The sequence below is a fragment of the Contarinia nasturtii genome, unplaced genomic scaffold, assembly GCF_009176525.2.
Source record: "Contarinia nasturtii isolate CC-2019 unplaced genomic scaffold, AAFC_CNas_1.1 Cnas_scaffold_1037, whole genome shotgun sequence".
NCBI classification, from domain to species: domain Eukaryota; kingdom Metazoa; phylum Arthropoda; class Insecta; order Diptera; family Cecidomyiidae; genus Contarinia; species Contarinia nasturtii.
Genome location: NW_022198383.1, coordinates 4,653,797 through 4,681,166, shown reverse-complemented (window position 1 = coordinate 4,681,166; position 27,370 = coordinate 4,653,797). Strand labels below are relative to the sequence as shown.

The following is a 27,370-nucleotide window of genomic DNA, read 5'->3' as shown; positions in this document are numbered from 1 at the left end:
ATACAAGGCATTTTACAACATTTATTACGACCACAAAAACACTACAGCAAGGGAAAGAGACACACTACTCATTTAAAAGTGTTTATTTCAATGAAAAAGAAGAAAACGGAGAAAAAAAGAGCAACAAATCCATGTTCATTTGGCCGGATTGAGCAAACATTTACCATTAACAGTGCATACATAATAACTGCGATCGTTTGCTTGCTCGTGCGCGCGCGCATGTTAATAGGTGTGTGCAATGTTTGCTTGTGATTCTTTGACTCGCCCATAAATTGAAAACAATAATATGAAATGCAACGCGCGCGCTAACGAAATAACGAAAGCAGCACGACCGCAAACTCATTGACAATATTGAGTGCATCTCAAATAGAGTACACTTCGCACAGTAAAAAAAAACACCGGTGAACAAGAGTAGAAATCAATAGGATTTTCTGTTTTCGCATTCGAAAGAGAGAGACAGAGAGCACACAGTTGCCAATTGCAGTTGAAATGTAAACAGAATGGAGCTAAATGCGTTCGTAAATTGTAATTTAGAATCGAAATATGTGTAATATGTGAACTAAACATCCGAGCAAAAAAATGACTTTTACCCAGTGCAACTAAAAAACCACATAAAGTCAAGTCGAGCCAAAACGAGTCACAAGTATGGCTTATTTTTTCTTCTACATTTGAAAGAAGCGACGCGAGCTTGAAACCTTAAAGAATCCGCAATAAATGCAGTTTTTCCTCTTATTTGCGGTTCGGTTGCAGAGCAAGCTATACTTGCAATCGTACTACTATGGTTTTGAACAAAGAAACAACTGATTATACTGGAGCAAAACAAAAAGAAATGTATACGAACTTGCACACAAAACATTCAATGTAATAATAAAAAAATGGATTTCGTTCATAGTTGAAATAGCTGGTAAGTTCTTTGATTCTGTGTGGATTTTATGTCCTCAAACACATTGAAACAATTTATTAAAATACCACAAATTTAATTTACCACAACCGAATGAATGGAACGCAACGACGAAGTTCAAACTGTTGAATAATGCCAATGAATAACAAACTTATATAATTACGGTATCTAAGGTATTTTTCAAAGTAATCATTGGCGAAGAATACTTTACTCTCAACGATTTATGAGTCGTTCGGCAAACGTTTTGTGAGGAATCTTCAATTGGTTTTATTGATCGCGCACATTTACCATAAAATAAAGTTGAAGCCGTTTTTGGATTTTGTCGGTTGAATCATTTCATCTTTCGTCTTTTCAACGTACATGAAGCTCGGCATGCCCATTGTGAATTGGGAAGAAGTCATAAAGAATAACTGTTCGTTGGCCACAATGTTTGGTGTTAATTTTTCATCTAATTGTTTCATCAATCATTCTCGCGTCGTATGGCATTAATTTGTAGTGTGTGTGTGTTTTCCCCGGGTGTTTTCAAAGCAACAAAATTAATAATGTTAGCTTTTTTGAATATGTAGATAATGAAATATGTTGAGCAAGAATTTTTCATTGTTCGGCCGCTGGATATATGCGCTGCAATCATAGAAGAGAACTCATTATGAGTTGCGGTTGAACAGCAGAAATCGCTTTTTGAAGCCTTGCAACGGTCACAAGAATATTGTAACCACAAAATCGATTTATGTTACTTTATTTCCAGTCGAAAACCACAATATTCAATCAATATTCGAATTGAATGTCTGACAATTTCAATCCGTTCCCAGAGAGAGCCAGAAGAAATTTCTTTTATGGTGATTGGCACTAAGAAATTGAATTAACCACGAAGCGGGAATATGCCTTCGGGATATAAAACACCTTCTTTGAATTCAAATTTGACCAGCACTATTCAAGTTGAGTGAACCAACTTCGAATCAATTAATGAACCTAACTTAATCCAATCCATTGTCGACCAATTTCAACCATCCCGCATAGCAAATTGGCGCGCCGACAGTTTTGCATATGTCCATCATCTTCAATTGAGATGGAATCGGAGACAATTGAAAAATGAGACTACAGATAATTTGATCGATTGATCCCTACTCTCTATTTCATGTAAAACTATAAATAAACCATCCATCAAACCGCATAAATGAAATGGCTTCTTCTTACTTGTTTTTTTCTCTTAAAGTTGTTGTCTTCTCGCTTGAGGCGTACAACAATGTCACTATACTCTACATGGGATTCTAAACCCTAAATGTCAACTGAACTCCTTCACTGTCATTCGGCCAGCCTGTGGCATTGAACAAATATTTGGTCAACATCTTTTGTGAATTTCCATCGAATGAGGATTCTTTCACGTTTAAACTGCATTTTGGATGCAAACAAAACCAGAAGCATTCCACAAGCACACGTGAATAATTCAATGATAGTTTTCTTTTCTCTCTCACTCTGACATATCAAGTACCCGCTCCAACAAAAATTTACTTAGAAAAAAAGGTTCATGAATCAATTCGGTTAATTAATTCAAAGAAAGAGACGACGACGACGACGAAAAAAATGTTCGAACACAAGATTACGCCCCAAACAACAGACGAGAAAATAATTTTTCGATTTTTTTTTTATCACATCACATTTAAGTGTTCAGAAATTAACTCCGGAATTTTTTAGTGTTTAAGGCGAAAAAAAAACGGTAGTTGCATCAAAATGCTTTAAAATTTCCAGTAAAAAAGAGTTTGTGCATTCGTCAAGGATGGTCGATGTTTCATTTACAGTAAATGTCCATTTTGAAATTTAATTAAGTGTATCGCCACAAACACAATCAAATTATATATGATTGGGAAGCAGTGAATATATACACACCTAACAAAAACCGCGACAATGCGTCGACAGTCGTCGATATACGGTGCAGAGAAAAAAAGAAGTCAAAACAACAAGAAAATTGAAAATAATTAGTAAAGTGAAGCGAAACGAAATGCGTTAAACTAATCAATGCACATAAAAATGTATAAGCGATAAAGCAAGTCGTAGCAAGCGACACATCAGTCTGGCAGTTCTTCTGGACTTCTTTCTCTCACTTCCATGTCGATTTTTTTATATATATTTCTTCAAACACTTGTTACAATTTTGATTTGAGCGCATTAGTTAATGAGCTAAGCATCTTAACCCTATTTCCATTGAGTGTTTTCTTAATGAATTTAGTGTGCAGCAGCACATCAAAATGTTCTCTGCTATAATTATATCGACTTTCTAAAGGTTTTTAATGGTACTGTCGGCGGCATCCACACTCAAAAGCACTTTTAACATACATTGGTTTTCTCTTTCTCTCACTTTTGAAAACAAACAAGAATTGTTCATTAAAATCAATCATTTTTTTCTTCGATTCGAAATTGCTTCGATTGCAATGCGGAGAGAGAGAGGGAGAGAGAAAGAGAAAAGAAAAATATTCGGTGAGAGAAAGAAAGAAATTTCAACATATTTTCATGTTCCGATATATTTCCTTGTTGCGTACACAATTTTCTCATTTTCTGTGTACGTGCAAAAATCACATGAAATGCAATCGAACAATTATATCTTTCGGTACTCGATAATTTTCTCGATGTCTTAAAATAAATCACAATACCGACCAAACACGATAAACTTCGATAAATTTGATGTTTGTGCCGTGTTCGAATCAAAGGGAAACAGACACGCACAAATAAAAACAACATGACGATGAGAAAATGTCATGATCCACATTAAAAGTCCTACACACATTCCGTTATCGTTGCGGCAACAATTATTTATTGTACTCACAATTATTTGGAAAATGGCCAACAATTTTTGAGTGCGAATTTTCGATGGAAAAATATTCAACATCCAAATGTGATGATTGCTCTTATGTGAATAACGAGAAAATGACAGTTGTAAAACCAATTGAAATAGACTGTGAGATTGTCCAGATCGAGTAAAATAAATACAAATGAAAAAAAAACTGATTCCTTTTAATAAGTGTAAACTGGAATATGTTCAGAGCATCCAAATCGATCATTTCGATTGGCAGAAATCAATGATTAAGCGGAATTTCCGACACTGACGAATCACAAACTAAACGAATAGAGAAAAGTACACAAGACTCGTGACACTAACGATTCATCTCAATTCACCATCGCTCGAAACATGCGTTTGAACATTGTAAAGTCTTAATTATGATGTGATGTGATCAGTTTTGCATCGGTTCGTTCGCACTGCCAATATATCTTACCTAACGTAATGAAAATTAAAGTAAACGCAAATTAAACCACTGATTTGGCGTAAATTCGTAATGGCAAACGTCGCAGAGTCATTCGGGTATGTCGATTGTTATATGCGCTCCGCAAATCAATGCTCAAAATGTTTAATCATTAATCATATCTGATAACGGGTTTGCCTGTGCACGCACGCCACTTCGAGTAAAATCCAAATCGATTGGCCCGAAGAAAGAGAATGTAAATATAAATTTGTGTCTTCTGTCTATTTTCAAGCACGAGATTCTGTTCGCACAGTATGCGAAAAGCGCTGTAAAGACTAGAAAATCATCAACCACTGAGAGTTGATTCGAAAAATTCAAATGCGGCATTCGACAACGAACCTCTTTAAATAATTTTGCAACTACCTTAATAATACCCGATATACATTTCTAGATGGCATGAAGATTTTTACTCTTTTTTTTTCCTCTCTCGAGACTATCGAAAATGTTTACCCGTCGAGATGTCGAACATAACAACACACGATCACAATGCTCTTCGTCTCTTTCGTGTGTGCGCGCGCGAACGCTCTTACATATTATTTGACACACACGGATCATCCATCCATCCATCATTCATAATTTTGTTTCAATCAAATGATTCCCACTTGAAATTCTTTTCATCTCTTCGTCTGACGGAATGTTTCGAATCGACGTGAACATTGCAAATGTTTCGATGCTTTCTCAGCGCGAGCACAAATACTTTCGAATATATTCAAATTTTTCTTTTTATTTCTACATTATTGAAATCATGGCAAATTATTCAAATTACAATGAATACGGCAAATATAGCGCAGACGCATTCGATGGGATCATTCATCATATCCCATCAATTGTTTTTCATATTTTTTTGTATTGTATCGCCATAATTCGATTACAATTTTAATTTCATATCACAAATTATTTTGCGCATCAACGTCTTGAATGCATCGTCATGAAATTGCGAGGCACCGTTACATGGAAATTGGAATTCCGGCATATTTTAGAATGCATTTTATAAAGTCGGGATCACAAATGTCCAATACAAAATTTATGGCAATTTAATTGCCGATGTCAAATGGTTGTCTATTGTTATCGGGATTTATGGATATTTAACAAAATAAAAACATCAGAATTAATATTTATTCGACCGTTATCGAGACATAAATCGAAAATAAATGTCAATGGAATGTATAAAAGTGTCGCGGAAATGGCAACCTTTCTTACGAACCACATTTACATGAAATCAAAAAACAAATAGATAAAAGACGCGTCTCAATTTCTTTTCCTATTAAAATGTTAAATTTAAGGCATTTAGCACGCTCGACGCTATTTTGAAATCTTTAGAATTGACGAAATTGAAATCTTTAAAACAAATGCAAAGGTGCCAAGTTCATTTTCAAAGAAATCAAAGAAAAGTTCCGAAACACCAGCCCAGATAAGAGTCATATATTGTAATTAAATGAACGACAATGCGTCACTTGACGGCTTCGCTTCATTACAAACAAAGAAAACAAAACTATCTTAAGCTCTTGATAAAAAAAACTATTTTTCTCGCAGCGAAAGATTTTGAGAAGAAACACTTTAATAAATGCCAGCCGAGAAGTTCTTTGAATGACGACCATAAACGCATATTCGATAAAAAAAAGAGAAGAAAACTAGACAAAACAACGGAAAGAAAAAAAGAGATACAGTGATTTCGGTCTATTGATGCGTTTTTCGAAATGTGGCAAACACATATAAACTTATGCCGCGACCTAAACAATCAAACATTTATTTACAAACTTTTCAAGATTGCTTTTTTTTCATTTCATTCGTTGACTTCATCGCATTCAAAATAAAAGGTATATTAAAATAACTTCAAATGTATCTATTCTCTTCATTTTAACGAACGTGTTTAACCGATTAGCAAAATACACACACTCACACAGACTCAAACTCATCCATTCGACTCACTTTACGATTCATTTATTTTTTATTTATCATTAGCTGTTCGTTTTTTTATATGTCGTTTTTTTTTGCTACCTCCGTTTGACTCATTTCTTGCACACTATTATGAAACGGCAAGCTCTCAAACAATGTTGAATAGTATTTTTTTTCGGTCAATGTGATATCTGACGATAACACTAAACACTGAAGCTAACAATTTTCCTTTTCGGTGTGATTACAGATCTACGATTTCGGTCTAATCTTTGGATGTGAACGCATCAACGCGTGGATCGTTTGACCAAAGAGCATGTGAACAACGCTCGCTTATTTAAAAAAATAAATATCGATCGGCATTTTTGTATTTGAGTGCAAATCAATCGGCATTTTTTCTGTGCATTTTTCTTAAATTCTCTATACTTAACAAAATGCCCAGTTAAAAGCTTCTCTGGTCATTAGAAAAGAAAATGTTTTTAAATTGGTTCAAATCAAAATGACTGAGTTGCGCGCAAGCCCAAGAAGAAATGTTGGAATTTCTTTATTGGTCCCAATAAATTGGAATTGTTGCAATAGGCGCACTGCGCACAACAAATGCCGTTGCACGTTGGTTCTCTTTCGACTAATTTATTTAATTTTTGGTTTTAAATTCGTTATTAAACCAATTTAGCGATGGTTGCGCTAAAAATCGTTTGACACGCAACCATTTGAACGCAAGACAGAAAAAATGTACCCGTGAGCAATATTTGCTGTTTGAAACGTCAAATCAACTCATTTCCAAATCACATTCCAAAAGTTTTTTTTGTTTTCGTTCGTTCGAGTGGGTGATGTGAAGTGGAGTTGATTGTAATTTGAATACTTTATTGTGATCTGTTTCAAATTCCACAATCGATGGAGCAAAAGAAGTGTTTCACACCGAATGAGAAAAATTCTTTTGTCTGTTGCGTGCATTTTTCCATCGCGTTTCTTACACTTGTGCTATAAAAGCAGCAACAACAAGCAATCAATGCCAACGAATACCCAAAATAAATTTGATGATTTTATTGTTTTATTAATAGAACCCAAAATTATGATTGAACCAATGGGCGACGACACCATGGGAGACATTGGTTATTCGAGACGATATTGAATTTCAAATTGAATGAAAACGGATCTGTTCAAACTAACTTCAATCCCAAAATGTGATTTTGGAGTCAAAATTAGAAATTATGATGCGGGAAAAATTGAATTCCTGAGCGCTATTGGTATTTTTATCTAATGAGAATCGACCGAAATTATACGATTTTTAGCAAGCAACATCAATTCAAGAGGGAAAAAAACTAATTTGAATAAAATGTACTGATGTGCGTCTAATGACAAGCGGCCAGGCTAGACCGCAATTCTTTAATTAATCGAATTTTTATGGTTTTCAAAATATTTCAATAATAGAGTCGGATTCCGCAGATAGGAATGTCATCAATTTGGAATTTTACAATGACCTTTGACAAATTGACAATTTATCACAACGTATTGCAAAGCACGCAACGCAAAGTTAAACGTTCCTCATTTTCATATCATGGTTTAGCATGAAGCAAGTGGCCGATTTAAATGAAATTCGATATCATGAAAAATTATCCATTGACCGTTTAATCTTGCTTTCATCACTCCAGTCTATTCTCTATCTTTTTTGCTATCCATCAAAATTTATAAAGAATATATCTCGATATTGACGTATGTGTTGAAAAAGAGTGATGAGTTTATATTATGCATGCAAAGTTACACACATCGTAGACTTTATGATTAAAATGTTGCGATCGTTACGTGTTTATTTATCGCATCTCACTTTTTCCGAGAGCACAAGAACGGAGTAGTGAGTTCAATGCATTGTTGAAAATGAAACCAATTTAAATACATGTTATAGAAAATCGAAGAGCCGAAGAACTAATCGAAACAATTTTTTTATTTCATAATTTCGCTCACCATATTTTCATTTTGTTTTGTTTTCATTTCGTTGGAATGGAAAAATTGATGCGGCCTTGTGTGTATATGCATTCGGTCGAACGAGCGCAGAACATTCGATGTTGAAAAATGTGTGAAAAGAATTACATTCGGCGTTGAAATTGGACCTTTTGAGAGCACATATCATATATGAGCTAATAATAATACACGAATGAAATTCAATTGAATATAAGCGTGTAATGAAAATTCTTTGTTGAAGCGATGAAGCGAAAGAGATGGAGAGAAAGACAGAACAGAAGAAGCAGTATATGAAGATTGACGATTGTTTGCATAACACTTGTTTGGGCATTGGTGCGCGTGGTGCGTATGAAAAAATCAACACATGATCGAACAATTTATTCAAATTTTATTCATAAATTTCAGTTTTAATCAACTTTACTGTTTGCCTTTGACTCAGTTTTTTTCGGTCGAACAGCTCATAAAATTGACATGACACTCTTCTGTACGGCACACGATTTCATTTCTCGGTAATGCCAACAAACTCTTCATTTCGCCCGTCAATTCAATGTAATAGTTTTTTTTTCATGTTATTATTTGTTCTCTTATGAAAATGAATTATTTATATGGAACTCATCATGGGATTCGATTCAATTGATTTAAGAAATTGCATGAAATTCAAAACTCCCCACACACACACACACACTGAAATTGGCTAGCATATCGAACCCAATAAATAAATCATATAATTCACGTAACATTAGAATTCAAGTTCAATATCAATGCGGATACAATGACGCCAACGTGTATATCGTTTATTTTTCGTTCGATCGAAAGACAAAAATTGAAAAGGCGCACATTATAGTCTATTTTTTTTTTGTTTATTTGAAAAATTGCCACGGTCTCTATTGTATTGAGTCCCATTCGCTCATTATACATATGATAAATGTCCGCGATACAACGTTACAATGGGGCTCGTTTTCGAGATCGATTGCTAACAAGAAAATAGGCTGCGTGAACAAAAACGTATTTGATTTGTGTGTGTGTGTTTGTGTTTGATTGGTAACGTCAAACACGTATCAAATGGCTGAAATCAATCACACAATCGGATCGTGTATTCTTCTCACTTTGAAAATGATCTTGCGCGCGCATTTTTTTTTCTCCATTTCTTATTCCAACTTCGAATGATGATCGACACTTTGATCGATTTCTGGTGTTACTAATCGATTTAATGTTATAGAAGATGTTATTGAATCCCAAAGTGCGATATGCATTCACTGTCATCGCAACATTGTACATCGTATCGGGTAGACACAGTGCATTCCCATTGGAAATTGTTGAAATTTCCTTTGCGTGCGTGTTTTCAGTCGTCTCAACTCGATCGGATTTATCCAGATGCTTTTGCTTTGGTTTAATTTGTTTTCTTTCTCTTTTGTTTCTAACTTTTTGTTGTTTTTATTTAAAATGCTCGAAAGGTTTTAATGGTCTTTGCGATTCAATAATTTCAAATGTCGTTGGTGATAAATTGGATTGGCCTACGCAATTCCTTAAACTCTTTTTTTTTTCAATTTAAATCAAAATAAAAATTGAACACGGACACACCGAGAAAATAGAAAAATAGATAAAAAGGAAACGATGACAGATACAATACTGGTTTTTTGGTTTGAGAAAGAGCTGGAAGAATAAAAACAAGGCACAAAAGATATTGAATCCTAAGAAATCGGTGTGAACGATCCACGAAAAGCCCACATACAATAAGATCATCTTCGCATCCAAGAATGAACACAAACCGTACTTATCAGACACAGAAATTCGATGCACCAACAACAAAATGAAGCAGTCTTTTGTTCACTTACCTTAACAGCCACAGACATTTATTGAATAAAGCAAAACAATAAACGCATCGCGAGTGTTCACCATCCAACACATTAAATAGCATTGAATGTGCAAAAAACCAATTGGCAACAACAACATTTATAACATTGACGCGCGATTGCTTTGCTTTTATCATGGTCGATCTCTCATTTCTTTTGTTTAACCATTTTCTTGTGGATTTTTTTTTCTTCTTAAAATTCATAACACAGTCGAGCTCAATGAACGAACGGATTTTTGTAATGGATATCGATTCTAACAACAGTCAGTTCTGATCTTTCAAAGCCAGATGCGTGCGTGTGATACGCGCATAGTCATCAATCGAACATCGCTCTTGTTGCAACACAAAGACAAATCATTCGATCTCTCTCCTGTCTCCTCATTTTCTTTGATTTTTATTGAATTTTCGTCGAACGACAAAAAAACCATCCATTAATGTGAAAAATTGGCATTTTTTCTGTATGCACGATACTTTATTGCTTGCTCATTTGACCACTGGGTAGAAAAAAATAGCAATAAGCATCATGCACTTAATTAAAGCAGTCAACAGGATACTTTAATTGTTTGACAGTCAAATTGAAACGATATTTGTCTTTCAATTGAACGACATTTGAGCAATTGGTTTTTTTTTTTTGAAACCACAACGTTGCTGTAAATCACATTTAAACACTTTAAGAGCAGTCGATGCATTTAATTCTTCTTGTTTTGAAATTGGTCAATCGCCATAATCATTATCATCGATAAATCATTCAGTATTCCAAAGATAGAGATAGAAAAAAAACGCTTCGTTTAAAATGCCATTAAAGTAAATAAAAGAACTGGAAACTAAATCGGCGTTGTTTCATCTGCATCACACGGTTCACAAGTAAATTGGTTGATGTTTTAAAATTTGAACGTGCGCAAGCGATCAACTTTTGTAAAATACAAAACTAGAAGCAAAAGCAATCACAACAATATCAGGGGGAAAAAATGAAAAGAGAATTAAAGAAACACCACATCGACATAATGAATCTAATCCGAATGTATTTATTAAACAAAGATTATGGCGAGTGCGATGATGTTGAAGCAATGACGGCAGCAGAAGTATGAGCAAAGCTAGCATCTAATTCTTTGATTCATAATAGAATAGACACAGATTATGAAAATACCTTTTTTCTCTCGGTTGTTTTTTGTTTGTTCATTTAAAATAAAAGACGGAATAAATTTCCGATACAGATTCGACACTAAGAGCGCACGTTGTAAGATACAAAAACAGCGACTACATCTTATTGAGGAGAAGTGTTTGGCACACCTTAAGATCATTTTAATAATAAAATGTTTGATTATGCTTACATTGATGTGTCGTATATCTCCCCTTTTGTTTGCATTCATGCTTAAGTATTTGCCTTTTTTTTGTTTCTTCACGCGAATCCATACATAATAATCGGCAATAATAAAACTATCGGCGAATAGAATCCGATCTAAAATAGTGCTTGTATTTTTTTATTAAACGAATCGATATAATAAATAAAGATCATCATATATCGATTGTCAGAAAATTACCAAACGACCCTGTAGGCAATTACGATTTACAGTTTATCTGTTACGGCCTCACCAATCCGGGTGTCTTCGAAATTGGGCACACAAATGATGGCCAAAACAAATAACAATCTCACAGCATTCGTTCTCGCAGTAAATCGGAAATTATCAATATTAAAACGGTTCGAATTAAATTTGCTTGATTTCGATTGTTGTTGTTTGCATCATTGGATGAAGCGCAAATTATTCAAGAAATCGCACGAATGCCATTTGCCAGTGTTTTGCATGGCGTTTTAATGATGTTTCATTGGGAGTGTTCACACCAATTTTATGCAGAAATAAAAAAGAACGCATAGGCAATCTGACTAATATAACCGTATTAATAACAATAACAATAATCACAACATAAAAATAATGATAAAGCTTCGAAAAAATAAAAATGGTTTTTCTCGATTCGCTTCGGTTTTGGTTTTTCTGCTTGGCACATTTCTTTCGGAATTTGACTGTGTGTTTATCTTGACTTATTTCGTGTCGTTTATCCTTTGGCATTTTATCATTTAAAGACTTACATCTTGCATATGTGCTACGTTTCCACTCAATTTTCGTGCATGCAATGTGACACACAGGTCAACATCTTATATCACTCGAAACAACATCATCTTTTTTTCCATATTCCCATTTGTTGTTCCACTCGAGAAATTCAAAACTTGAAATTTGAACTCTTTCCAACCGTCACAAATGAATATTTTTAAACTCGTTGGTAATTTGCAAATCAACATAAAGGCGACATCCGAATCCGAATTTTAATTCGATTATAATATTGTAATGAAATGGAGGTTATTAAATTCTACTATGGCAACAAGTAATTTCACTTGAAAGAGATAAAGCAAAAGAGAGAATATATTGACGTCGCAAAATGATGGGATTTCAACCGTATATTTTAGTTATAGCTCAAGTAATTCGGCTTGAAGTTTTGGTTCAGTACAGTTTCATACATTCATTTCGTGAATCCATTAACATGTGGGATTCGAATTTTTTTTCACTTAATGCGTATTGCATGAAGCTCAACGATGCCCTAAAATCACAATTACTCTTGAAAAAGAATTTAAAAAATACCATTCGCGCCTTACACAGTCAAAAGATGTGTTTGAAATTATCCAAAAAAAATCCTACGTTGACAAAAAAAAAAACTTGGTAAATCCTTTACATGTGTTTTAAACCATGGTTAATTGAATGACATCATCCAAAGTACAGTTGATTTTATATACCATAATTTAGACTGCGAAGAAAGAATTCCAATTCGTCGACTCTGAATGCAGCAGATGTTGCTTAATGTGACATTTTTGGAGTTTGTGTAAACACATTGGGAACCTTTCTCATCAAAAAATCGCTCCATTTGATAAAAGCTGGGGCGAATATTTATGTTGTATCACTCTCTGTTTGATTTTCACAAAAAAAAACTTGTTGATTAAGTCGTAAATGAAATGCATCTTCAAATAAAAAGCCGCTATCTTTCTCTCAGTCATATTCATAAATTTTGTTTTTGTTCATGACAATGGGTTGGTTACACGCTAAAAACAATAACGATTATATGAACCGATAAAATGTATGTGTCGCAGCATAAAATATGTAAACATTTGTTCAAATTACTTGGCTAAACCGCGTAACTCAATCATCGTTGGAAGGAAGAGAAAATCTTCATTGTGATTGTAGTTTTATGACACTTTCGTTGGCATGAATTCATCTTTGGATACGCCATAAAGTGTGTGCGAGAGCGTGTGTGTGCTTACGAGAATGGATATACTAAAACAACAATAATTCAATGAAATAATCGTAAAATGCATCAGTTTTAAATTTTCACTCGATTCACTAAACTATTTGCTCATTCTAATTGAACGTAAAAGAAGACAGTTAATGATATCATCGTGTGATGAAAATCCGTACGGTTTTGTGTGAATTTGAAAGTTATTTTCCTTTGCTGGCGCGAATAAGAATTATTCGTTTGCGGCCAGTTTTGATTTACCTTTCACACGATGTCAATTGTCACAAGTGCTTTGCATGTGCCCTTGATGGGTTTTTTCCCAACTCATGCGAGTCCGGTCAGTTGATTATTATTGTCATTAACTTTGTTGATTGGGCCTGGTGCGTAATCGAATGGCTTCTGATTTTTATGGCATTTCATATTCGATGAAAGCACCTTTTTTGTTCATAGTGATTTTGTGAATACGCAGAAATTGTAATGAATTTCGAGTATTTCGTGTTGCTTGTTAACGAACAAGCGGTTCTACATGCAATTTGTCCATACGATCATGCAAATAAACGTGATGAAATTTATAGTTAACTGTTCCTTGTTTTCTGGCCTTAAGTCACGCATTGCATTTCGATCGATCCAAGAAAAGGCGATAAAAAAAACCAGATGAATTTATCAACCGTCACACACCGTTGATGAATTCATCGAACAAATTCATTAAAGGAACAACAAATTAAACGATTAATACTCTTTTCCATGTAATTAAAATTGTGGCCAATCAAGCAAAAGACAATGAAAATGCATGTATGAAATATGTTGATGGAACAAAAACGGCGCAAGTGCCATTTATTTTGGGTCAATCTAAAAAAATTCATACATTTTGAACTCGTTTTTTCGACGACCGATCGCTTCGCATTTTTCACAAAAAAACTGTTTTTTTTAGAAGCCCAATTTTGAGTGTCGCCTTTTATATATGCTCATTTTCTCTCATTCGCATGTTTCGGGAATCGATTTCGTACGTTTGTTTAATGAACGACGAAAAGCAAACAACAAAACGGAGTGAAAGAGTAAAAGGAGGAGAACGAAAAAAACGGATCGAATTTGCTTGCATTGTGTCTATCTGTGTGTTAAAAAAAGAGAATAAGATTCACATTCGGTCGGATATGACATCGTATAATACACTTATTTGGATGGTGTATACGACTCCTTCAGTGGCTTTTGTACAATGTACATACACTCAATCATTGAATAAAATGCTCGCTGCAGCCGAACAGAGTACACTCAGAATTCCTCATCGATATTGTTTGCATTGTTCTTGTTGTTGTCTCTTTGCTGCCTTTTTTATGTCGTTATTGGTTTTGTTTTATAATATAATTTTTTTACTCTGTCGTTGTTGTGCCTCACTATCCTCGAATGAATCAAGATCTCGATGGCTGTGACTGTGTATGTGTACGGGGGATTATTTATGTGCACAATTTTTTGGTTGCGTTTTATTAATGACGTGACATTCAATATCTGTGAGACGTGAGCACAAAACAATATTATAAGCAACAGAACCAATTTTCGATCCGGATTATTCCTTGCGGTTTACGCGCTCTTTTCCAAACACAAACACAAATATTTATTGTTCTTTCTAGAATTTTTCATTTTTTTTTTTGTTTACAAATTGAATAATTCGCTTTCCAATGTTGTAATCTCATGGGCGTGCACAATGCTCGATTATGAAATATTTATTGATGAGTTTATTCTCAATTTGCCAATCTTCTCTTTCGCTTTTTTTCCCCCAGCGACATTTCTCAGTTGCAATAAATATCAGTTACAGAATCATTTATTGATTTGTTCCATTGTTCCAAAGTTCTTTAACCTAAAATATTATATAAAAGCAAATTTTTTTTTAGATTACTTGTTTTAAGTGGCGTACTCGAATTTCGACTTTGATTTTTATACCAGACACTGAATGTTGAACAAACAAACATCAAAATATTGATCAAAACACATTCTAATGGTCTTTTTCTTTCTTTCTTTGCAGCTGTACAACTAGATATGTCGGTGAATTTTGTGAACATTTGAATCCATGCCACACAAGCTCTGGACCAAGATGTCAAAATGGTGGTATGTGTGAAGTTGATTACACAAGTGCAGTGCCTACATTCAAATGTCGGTGTCCAATCGGTTTCACTGCTTCGCTCTGTGAAATTTCGGAACGCAACGCTTGCGATTCGGGACCTTGTCAAAACGGTGGTGCATGCCATTTGAAATCACTTCAAGATTACGTATGTTCATGTGCTCAGGGATATACTGGTAAGTAGCCGTTTATCATTGCAAACTTTGTTAGATTCATTTTCTTTCGATATTTCTTACCGATGCGATTAAACATTTTAATCCCCTTTTTCAGGCAAATATTGTGAAAAACAAAACTTGTGCGCATCATCGCCGTGCAACAATGGTGGTACATGTATTTCGTTGCCTGGTGGCGATTTCAAATGTCATTGTCCAAAAGGATTCCAAGGAAAAACATGTTCCGAAGACGTTGAAGAGTGTAATACAAAACCATGTCAGCATGGTGGAACTTGTCATAATACACTTGGATCTTACCAGTAAGTAACCCCTTCATTCTCCCATCATTATTCAAAATTCTATTATCATTTTTAGTTATTATTCCAAGAATGATCAATAAAGGTGAATGCAGTTAATAAAAATCAGTGATGGTTTTTTCCTATCTGAATAGCGCTAGCTATTTGCAGCGTCTGAACAGCATTGCTGCCCAGATGCTGAATCGAAGCGGTTGCCGCACGCGTTTTGTACCACACAACATATTGTAATATAGTCTAAGTAACCAGTGAGCTCACAGAGTATGATACACTAATACCATAGTCAGTATACAAACGCATGTCGAACAGAGAACGAACGCGAACGTATATGCTCTGTGTGGTACAAACGAAGTGTGTTGCGCGTGCGGCAACCGCTACGATTCAGCATCTGGGCAGCAATGCTGTACAGGCGCTGCGAATAGCTAGCGCTATTCAGATAGGAAAAAACCATCACTGATAAAAATTGAAAAAGTTCCATTACCATTTGAATCGTTGAAATGAGCGAAAGTGTATGCAATTAAATCGTTTTTACATGTAGCGTTTATGAGAATTTATTGCTATTTTAGCCATTGTTTTCAAATTCAATCCGTTGACAGATTTCGAACGGGATTTCATTTGAATTTTTCAACCAACACCACACTAATTTTTCTTCGCTGGATCCATTTTTAATGTGTGTTGTACATATGTTACATACAAGAACATAATTTGTAGTTGTTTCACATTGTGATACTGTCAGGTCTTGCTTCGTGTGGAGTTTTTTTCTCTCTCCTGTCCATTTAATGCCGTTCAAGAGCCCAACATTTCACCATTGGATTCGTTGTTGTTGTTTTGTTTATTTCTTCTGTTGTGGCCTCTCATAAAACATTACAAAACTTTAGTTGGAAATCCAATTACAGTGAATCTTCTTCTTCTTCTTCTTTATTCATTTCATTTTATAATTCTGCTCTACCAATTTTATTTGTTCATCGTTTTTCATTAGCAAACTAAACATGGATTACACAGCAAATTATGCTAGAGAACGAATGAATCTCTACCATGTCATTCGCTCGAAATGTAGTTTTTATTGTTGCCTTTTTGTCAACTTTGTGTCGTTGATGTGTGTATGTGATTCTTCGTCGTGTTTTTTTTTCTCTCTCTCTTTTGTGTTCATTATCTGATTTTCTATCCACGTCAAAGTTACGATAATGCTCATAAACTAGTTTTATCATCGCCGATTTTTCCATTCCGCATATGGTCACAGTACATTCAACAAAATAGTTCACCTTTAATGGATCTCGTTGTGTTATTCAACTGAGAATATTGCTTTTTTGATTTGATTTCCTCTTTCTCTCTCACACTCGCTTATTCGTCCATTTCTGAACGATGAAATTGCTGATTTTGATGATAGATCATTATTATGATGGAGTAAATCGCATTTGATTCTCAACGAAAAACGATCCCTTGAACTGTATAAACTTGAAGAAGATCCCATTGCGTTTAATATGCGTTCCATCCATACAACGTATTCGGTCTTAGCATTAATGACACAAACCATTTCGAAGAAATACTGGCCAGTCGACAAACGAAAAATGCGCATTTCATCGTTTCAATGCTGATCGCTCTGTTTGATTAGAGAGTGAGATTTTTTTTTTCTTCAAAGAGTGTCGTAGTCGTCAACGGCGTTCAAACACGCGCTCAATTTCGGAAAGGACACAAAAAACCTCGAACACGTACAAAAAATGCCGAAATTATTTATACCATTTATGCTTTACGATCTCGCTTTGAGACGTGCGAGAGTCACGAACAAACACACGAAAATGTCGACCAAATCTTGCTACTAGAACAATAGTGTTCGTTTAACAAAAAAAAAAAAATATATGTGATCGTGGCACACGGTTTTTTTGCTTTTGATTGGCCATCATCTTTCAATTCCAGTGCCTTTTTGTGCTTTCAATATTTGTTCGGGCAAAGATCCCATTTGAAGAAAAGAGGTAGACAAATAAGTTACAGGTAGAAATTATGTGGAATTTTTTGTCTTGATTCATTTTTTGGATTGGATTTTTTTTTCTTTCTCTGTTTTCTTTTATTATTATTATCATCGCCAACATCATCATCAACATTGATGTGTTTCTGTTTTGTTTTTTTTTTTTTTTGTTCATCTCCGTTGATTATAACAATTTATGTGCTATTCGACTGATGCGTTATGCTCTTTGTATGCGCATGATGTTCACAGTTCGTACCATTTTTTCTCTTAAGTGTATGCCTCTATTCTGTTGGTCAGAACCTTAAATGGAACACAAAATGCATACCATCGCATCAACGACAAAATTTATCGTACAGTGAAAATGCGGTTTGCAATGAGGGTCCATCGAGAATTCACTTCATGGCTAAATGGTACTTTTGCCATCTTCAAATGCAAAAAAGACTCTGTCGACAATGTCTTAAAACCACCGAACGATGATCAAGCAAAACCCATAAAATCTTCACATGCGAATGATGCTGCGGCAAGATGCATATGCCCGTAAAAACCATCAAAGAAATTTTAAAAAGTAAAACAAAGCACAGAATGAAGCGAGAAAAAAAATGAGTTATCAGAAGAAAACGTAAGCATTCCAGAAAAAAGAGAGCTAGTGGTCGAGAATGCACAATGCAATTATGGCATTATTCAACTACTACTCTTTGCACTCTTGTACACACACACACACAGTTTGTGCGGCCACGCTGTTACGACCATCTAAATTAGATTTGTGATCGTGTGTGTGTGTGCGCGCTGAAGAGATGAGCTTTGGTAATTTTGCAATGGCGCGCACATTTTTTTTTATCTCGAATGAATGCACGCGGTTGGCCCATGCAACCAACTCCTCATATCATCACTCATGTAATTACAATAATTTAACAAAATCAATTTTTAGTATTGTTACACCGGTGATCGTGGCTACTTGTTAGCCCACAGCCATAGCTTAGCTTTATTGCCATTTTCTTCGATTTTCATATGTTGCACACTAAATTGCAAACGCTTATTCAATCCGTTCATTATACCGGCCGTATTTTGTCAGACGAACTTTGTTTTTGTTTTCGCATTTAGAAAAATAGTTTCGCGATGGTTTTTTAATCGTTCATAATTTTGTTGCACTAAGAGGATTCGGTAGCTGATGAGCTTAGTCGTTTGACTTTTTGTCTTGAGACGCGAGGTTTTTGTTTGACTTAATGACGTGGATGCAGTCCAATATCACCGCGTGATTATTCCTTTTATAAGAATAATCATCAATGCGTTTTTTTTTCTACTTATTTACCCTTTTGGGCAAGTCTTTAATCATTTCCGTTTTCGTTCGTGGCTACTGATTTTATACGTATACACGCACATCATCAATTGAGACCGCTGCCACTAATTTTTTTTATTGTTATTTCATTCTTTCGTTTTCAATTAACCATTTCAAATGGCACCCATGGAAAATATACTTATGTTTCTTGATACTTTCGTTGCTTCGTTCCAAATTAAGAACTATACTGCACTTAAAATGGGATTGGAATCCTGAATCTACTTTCTGCGTATGATGTCGATGGAAAAAAAGAGAACGAGAAAAATCCTATGCATCCGCCAATCAAGTAAAGTGAATCCATGATTCATCATTTCTCAGATATGCACATTTAAGATGACTTTTCTATCCCTTTTCAAGTCAAAGCGTGAAGCCATTAAGCCATTTACATCATGAATGACGGATTTTTTTTTCCTTCTTCATCATCAAGTGCACGGTTGACGTGATTGTATGTGATGGCTTGATGTGACGGTGATTAGTGTTTTGTGTAAGCAGGAAACGGCACATTGCAAAATCTAGATTCGTCTCAATCAATGTTCTCCGCACTGACACGGCCAATCTGTCTTCGCCATATCAAATCAAACTTATCACGATGAAAATATTTTGAAATTACGAAATTACTGCAAAATGTTGCATTTTTGTTTGTTTACTTTTAACAAAAACAAACGCAACCAATTTCAATCGGGCAAAAACTTCTTGGTTTCGTCTTTTTTACCTTTCAACTGCCAACGATGGCAGTAGTCACGCGGCGCAAAAAGTAAAAGAGATCTGGTAAAACGATAGCCTTGTCAGTTAATTGACTTCTAATAGATTAAAAGTTGACGTGCGACGAAATGCAAACGGTACGTATTGCAAATAAAGAGATATTCAATGAACAGTGTGAAAAAAAACACACACAAAGAAAAATAAATGGGATCGATGTAATTGAATTGGTTTGGTCAATTGGTCAAGTGTTTTTAGTTCACGTACAAACAATTCCAGTTGACAAATGCACCAACGCGAATTCGATCTGCCGCGAATAGCGCCCAACCAATCACACTATTTGACTTGTGTCCCACATAATTTTGAAGATTGAATCTATTGACACAATGTGTTACAATTGCCATGGCTTGCAAGCATTGAGCTGCTGGCGCTGCAGCGTTATAATCAAAATGGAAAAATTCCTTTATTTTTTCTATTCAAATGTGATATTTTTGTCGTGTTTGAGTTTCATTTTCAGTGTAACCGAGTTACAGAATATTGCTTGTAATTCTTTTCCATGTTAATTTGCTCCAATTACGGCATCAAATACACACATACACATAGTAAATGTTCATTGCAAAAAAAAAATGCACACAACAGTGTGGAATTGCCGCAACAATTGAAGTGACGCTGCTTACAAGCCACAAATACATAGCGTGGGATCAATTAATTAATTAATTTTATTTGTAATTTTACTATCTTTATTGCATTGTATTCCAAGCCACGGGAAAAATAGAGAGAAAAAAGGCAACTAGCAAAAGTGCGGTACATGTTGTGGTGCAGATGTTGTTGCACATGAACATGCATTTGCAGACATTGTTCGCATTCACTTTTCACATACTGATCACAACAGCAATAATGATAATAATTTTCGAGTTGATTCACATTTTTTTTTGTTTGTTTAAATCCTCATTTTCATTGCAACTCCACGTTGCAACATCGATTTGATGTAGAATGAACAGAACACGAAGATCATTTGGTTGATAAATCCCCGTATTGAAGAAAAATACTTGCAAATTCGTTCGGCAAAGTCATATTGATTCGTATATTTCTTTTTGCCGCGACACGCTCAACTTCATTTTGATGTTCGTGCTAAAAGCGAATAATTGCATTTTATTCATCATCGAAGCATTTCAATTACGATTAAAGTGCATTTTGATTCCAAATCGGTCCATAATTGATTTTACATTTTAATGGCACAATGAATTGTATCGCGTACTTTTGACAGGTGCCATTCAATTGCGAATATGGCTACGAAAATATCAAATAATATCGCGCGTCATTGCCACTGACTCATTATTTCGTTTTATGTTCTTCGTCGGTACGTTTGAGAGCGCAAAAAAGCATAGTGTTTAGCAGCTCGTGCCATTAGACTTGGCTCTAATTATACATTTTGGGAATTAAAAGGCAAACTATCAATTGGCCGATGAATAGATTCTCATTCATTTTGCATTAAAAGCGTTTAATTAGCGCAGAAAAAACAACAACAATCCACATTGGATTGGAGAAGAATAAAAAAAATGCTGCGCCATTTATAATGTTTTGACAACAATGACAATTTGATCGCCATTGAATGTCATAGTACAGAGAATGAGATCCCACTGCGGCTCGAGCGGCAGCAGTAGCACCAGAAGAGAAAAAACAAACTGATATCCATGCACACGATTTGCGCGCTTGGTTATCGATTTGAAATGTCGATTATAGCCATTAGATGCATCGCTCTGGAGCGGGTAGCTGAAGTAGCATGGAAAATAAGACCAGTAGCTGCCGTTAAATCGCTCTGGTTGTTATTGTCGTCGACGCTTTTAAATATATAGGTTTAGATTTTAATGATGATTCGCTACCGAAATGCTATTTAAAATGGAATATCTCATATATAGAGTCAAATGATGAAAAACGAAAAAGAAAGTTACATCACGACTTTTTTATTCTCTTTCTCCCGCTTGCTCCCGGTGTCTTGTATCACATTGCAATTGACTGTTTGCCAATGCTCTTCTCGATTCTCGTGCACCGTTTGCATCATTTTACTTATCATTTTCTAGAGTTGTGCTGATACTTGAATTCTGTCGCTACGGCATCTATAAACTACGGTTGATATCTGCAACTGAATTCAATGCGGACGAGCTAAAGACACAGCGACCAAGAGAGCCATGCGCTTCGCGTTCCATTTCGATAATGATGCAATAATGATGAGATCGGCTTTATAATGAGAACGAAGCATCTACTCGACATGCATTTATCCATTAAACTATCCAATTCAATTATGTCGTCCACTTACCCAACGTTATACAAAACTACGCGACCAACATTATTTTTTTAACGAAAAAGGGCCAAATTGCAAGCTACTGTACTGTGCATAAACAGGTTGGCAATGCTCAGTCGCGCACTCGCACGCTCACGCTCAATTCAATGAAATCCACGATTCGACGAAAGAAAATATCGATAAAACATGATGATGAAATATAAAAATATGTAAACGACGACGACAACAACAAACCCACTACGACGATGAGGGAACGCTATGAATTAAACAAAAGATTCGAAGGCGAGCATTGTCTTCTTGTCGCGATGATGTTTATTATTATTTTCACATGTGCTGTACGATACAAAAGAAAGCAAAAAAAATGCATACAGTAACAGCACAAAAATAGCACGATGATCACAACGGTTGGATTTAAATTGCATTTACTTGTTTTGTGGCTTCAGGAGTACTGTCGCGCGGATAAGCCGAAAAAGATCGATTGTAACGACACAATAAAATTCATCGAAACAGCAGCAACGGCAGCACCACGATCAAATACCAAACATCGGATTGGAATTGATCAAGCATTGGCATTGTTTATTTTCGCAGCAAATTCCAATATTTTATTTATTTATTCCCTTGTTTGCCAATATTTGTACACCGTTGACGATGTATGTGTGCGCGAAACCGTTTGTTTAGCATTTAACTTTGGTCATGCGATCACAATGCACATCCCAATCGAAAACGATGACAATTCTCGCTCTTAACAATAACAATGATGAGCGCGCGCGCGCACAACTCACAACTCAAAATGCATCTAAATTATGCTCCCTATATGTTAATTGAAGTATCGCTTTTGCATCACATATTTCGCTTGTGTCACATACATGTATGAAACAAAATCGCGCGCCCAAGCAACTGTGGAGCTCATCTCCTTTTTTTGCCATCCTCTCAATATTAAACACACTCGCCACTATGAATTTTAATGACATTTTTAGTCTGATAAACTCCATCTGCGAACAGAATCATTCTAACACAAACATTGTGTGGACAGGACAGTGAATCATGGTACAGTGGAGCAAAAATAGTGATCGGATAGGAAACATAAAAAAAAAAAACATTTTAAATTGATCTCTCGATATGGTTAGTTTTCGGCTCTTGGGATATATTTTGCAGTGGTGGTTTCGTGATAGAAATGATCAATGCAGCTCACTTGCCGTTTGCAGTAGCAACTATTGTAGCTCAAATTGACTTTACCATTAAAGGTAAAACCATTCCAAAAAGATTGAATGAAGCAAAAAAAAAAAAATTGTGCACATAGAAGAAAAAAGAGTCGTGGATTGAAATTGATATGGAACACATTGAGATGAACCAATGTAGATTTTTATTTTTCTCTAGTTTTCCTGTTCCATTCGATTTTGTGCGCTCTCGATTATGTTGAAAAATAGAGAAAAAAAAGACTAGTGGAAATGAACGTGCGATAACTTGCTGACGATTAAAACGTGTTCACTTGTTCGAACCATATATTTCCAAGACGTCTGTTGTTGCTGTTGCTGCTGTTGTCGTCGTACTTTTTTTTCCTCTTGTTGTTTGATTCATGTATTTGAAAATGAATCATGTTCAATGCTAGTTTATCGATGCTAAAATTGCAGTCATTGCAACGCCGTTATCTTTTGGATTATTTGTTAAAAGCCGTGTTTATTACTACTTTAAATGATTTTCTACTGATGATACAGACATTTTTCTTGCTCTCTCTATCTTTCTCTCTCACTCTACTTCAGTGCGATACAAAATTGTCGCATATGTGTGCTGCCATGTTTGGCCGTAAATTGTTTTGCGTTTGTTTTGCTTTCACCCCGTTTTTGTTGTACATTTCCCAAGATTTGAAATAATTATGGGACTTAATATTGTAAATTGCATGCCGATCGATAAAATGTGACATGTCAAGCGGTTGCTACAAAAGTTGACAAAATAGGAAAAGGTCAGGCACGACGAAGTCAACGACAAATGTTATGAATGTATGCACGCCAGTGAGCAAAATGAGCAACTTGAACCATTAAATCGCTTCCATTTTATCGAATTGGCAAACATTTATGGGAAAAAAACTCCCTCTCGCTCATTTTGATTTCGTTAATCGCAATTGGCCATCGTTACACACATTTATCCACGATTCAATCACAGAAATTAACAAAACCGCTGGTAATTGAAGCAGACCGGAACGTACGTGCAAACCAATGCATGCATCGCACAGGTTGAACAAAAAAAAATCAAGATAATAAATCTTTCGAATGAAAATGATAGGCTTACGATCTGTTTGTATTTATTGGAAATGATTTTTTGGCCAATCTCCGCCAAAAGCAATATCCTGAAACCTGAAATTATCGCATAAAGAAATATGCCATTCGATTATCACTTTTTTTACATCGATTCTAGCAAGTATAACATCTTCCAATTTCCTTTCAGTCAATGATAAATTTCAGACGAAATTTACTATCATTCTAGGTTGAATTGTGATTTAGTGGTTAACCTTTTTTTTGCAATTTTCGAATTCTTTTCCATTCAAAATGAACCGAATAGAATAAATAAAATTCTGTGGAATTAGAGAAATTACACTCTTCACTGACGTTATTGATTCGTTTCCTCCCTTTGAATGAGCAAATGCTGAGAAATCGACTAATTTGTTCTATCATCTGGCTTATGCTCACGTTTGCACCGAAGGCAATCATAACGGATTTCGCAATCGAATACGTTTTTTCCCTCTTCTATTCAAATGCATTCATAGTTCACAAAGAAACAAGAGCAAAACCTATAGTGAAAAATCTATAATTTTTACGAATCGAAATTAAATGAATTTGTTTATATTCAGATGAACTTTGAATCGGTTTGATTTGGCAAGTGAAAACAAAAGACATTTACCACAATGCTTACTCGTCTGAATGTAATAATAATTTGGCTGAAGTCAAAGTGATAAATTTCCAAACAAACAACCTTTTAAAAATGGCCCGAATTGTTTGAAACGAAATGAAATAAAAACAAAATTTCCGCTTGAGTGCTTGCACATTGCTCACAGCACATTAGATGGATCACTTTCTCTGTGCATTTGGTCGCTAATAACAGTTCAATTTATGGCAATCCAATAAATATTCATATCAAGATTGGTTTTTTGGTCTTGCTTTGCACCACACGATTTGGCTGAACTGTAGTTTCGAACTCGCGCGCCAACGAGGAAACCATTGTGCACAAAAGCACACATTAATTGAGAAACAGACTTAATAAATAGCTATGGTTAGCACACACACACACACCCAAGTACACATATATTTAGATTTGGATGGTTTATAGCAATGTCGCTGCTACGATTTCTCACCTCGTAATCCGTTGCAATTGTGCCGTAATTCAGCCAATTTTGACGTCTCTTTTTGCACTGTGCAAATGGAAAGCAAATTTTATGATCATTTTATTCGATTTCTAAATTGCATACAATAGAAACGTGATGCAGCCAAAACTAGATGAAAATGAATTGAACTTTATAAATTATTTGGTTTTGTTTTGTGGTTTATGTATTTTCATTTTGTTCATGTATTTGACCGATTATGAGATTTTCTTTGCATAAATCTCAATGACACACACAGAGAGAGAGAGAGAGAAATCCAAATCATATGATCACTTTGTTTAATAAAATGAATCTTCTTATTTATTGCAGATGTTCTTGCGTAGCTGGATACACCGGAAAAAATTGTGAGTCAAAGTATATTCCATGTGCACCGTCGCCATGCCAAAATGGAGGTACATGCAAATCACTAGGCCACTATGCCTACGAATGTAAATGCCCACCAGGTAAGTGCAAACACCACCGTCATTTTTATTCATTTTTCAAATTATGTTCAACATGTTTTTATAGTCTTAATTGGAAATGTCGTGTGAAGAAAAACGACCATTAAAAAGCTACAAAAATCAATTAAAATCAAACATTTCAACGGCATCGCGTTCGATTTTCATTCGTATCTCAAACAAAAACTGTACTAACATTCGAATCGGCGGTTACATCTGAAGAATATAAAGCCACTGTTTATAATTTCGATTTGATCGCTTCCAAATGATGATTCCATTGCCAACGTTTTTTCACGCAAGATTTAATTAGCACATTTTAGTTTGAAATCGTCTCATGCAGAAGAGAGAAAAAAACGACTTAATTTTTTACCAATTAAATTGTAGAATAAATCCATTCTGCGCATTCAGTGTTTTCTGCCACCATTTTTATCCGCTTTTTTTGCCCCGCAAGAACATTTTGAAAACAAACGTACGCACGAAACGAAAGAACACATCAAAATCCAATGAACTTTAATGTACGCGCGCGCAAACGTTCGCGATATGCGAAAAACCAAGTGGAGCCCTCAAATTGATGTTCGGTTGGGTAATGTCTTAACTCGAAAAAAAGAAGCACAAATGACGACTAAAATCTAATCAAAAAATACTTTCGAGATGTGTAATAATAACATAATAACATGAAGAAGTTGGCGTTGTACACATATGGATAACAAAATACGATGAATGAATGCGAACGAACGAAAAAAACACACAGTCAGCGACCCAACACATACACTATAATGGAAAAGTCTGAAAAGTGAACAGATAATTACAACTAAATTATAGATGGTATGCTTGGGCTCTAGTTCTGTGTTGCTCTGCTGCTGCTGCTGCTGATTAAGCACATGCATTTAGACTGTTTCGTGGCGATCACTTTATTTTTCACCGTATTTTTTTTCTCCGATGAAGAGTGATTAACATATACACAACACACGGCATTAAATGAGTTTTAATTCTGTTGCGTTTTACATTCGACGATTAGATAACTGGTCGCAATAGAATTGGTTTGAATTTCGGGAACTGCACTGGGGTAAACATTTCAATTGGACAGTTTGCTTTTTGCTTAAAATTAATGACTTAAAATACGGAACAAAAAAGATAAATAGTTTCTAGTTTGATCGCTATAAATACTGGCTGGCATAACGTGAACAAAAAATGGTAATGACACCAACTTAGGCACACCGATCGCGCGTTAGCTGTGAACACACATTAAATCGGATGATCTACCATTTCTTCGTCTTGATTTCGATCCATTTCGTATCACATCATCGAAAAACCCGTCATTAACATCGCAAAGAGCCACCGGAAAACTAGAGATGATGAACTTCAATTCAACAGAAAAAAAAATAAAGACATCGAAGTTTATGGCTTAAAAGTAATTCATTAAAAGTGCATTAAGTTTCAAAAAAAAAATCTTTTCCGTCATTTTCACTGAGCGAATGGTAAATTGAATGAAAAGGCCCTTTCAC

At 35.2% G+C, this 27,370-nt stretch overlaps 1 protein-coding gene across 1 annotated transcript in view; it reads left to right on the top strand.

Annotated features, from left to right (window-relative positions):
- Positions 1-27,370, top strand: part of LOC116344530 (neurogenic locus Notch protein) — a 99,585-nt gene that overhangs the window by 53,975 nt on the left and 18,240 nt on the right. The window contains exons 3-5 of the mRNA XM_031773132.1: positions 15,194-15,465; positions 15,560-15,761; positions 25,738-25,871. Coding sequence (XP_031628992.1) covers positions 15,194-15,465; positions 15,560-15,761; positions 25,738-25,871 — 608 coding nt within the window. The remainder of the gene's footprint in view (positions 1-15,193; positions 15,466-15,559; positions 15,762-25,737; positions 25,872-27,370) is intronic.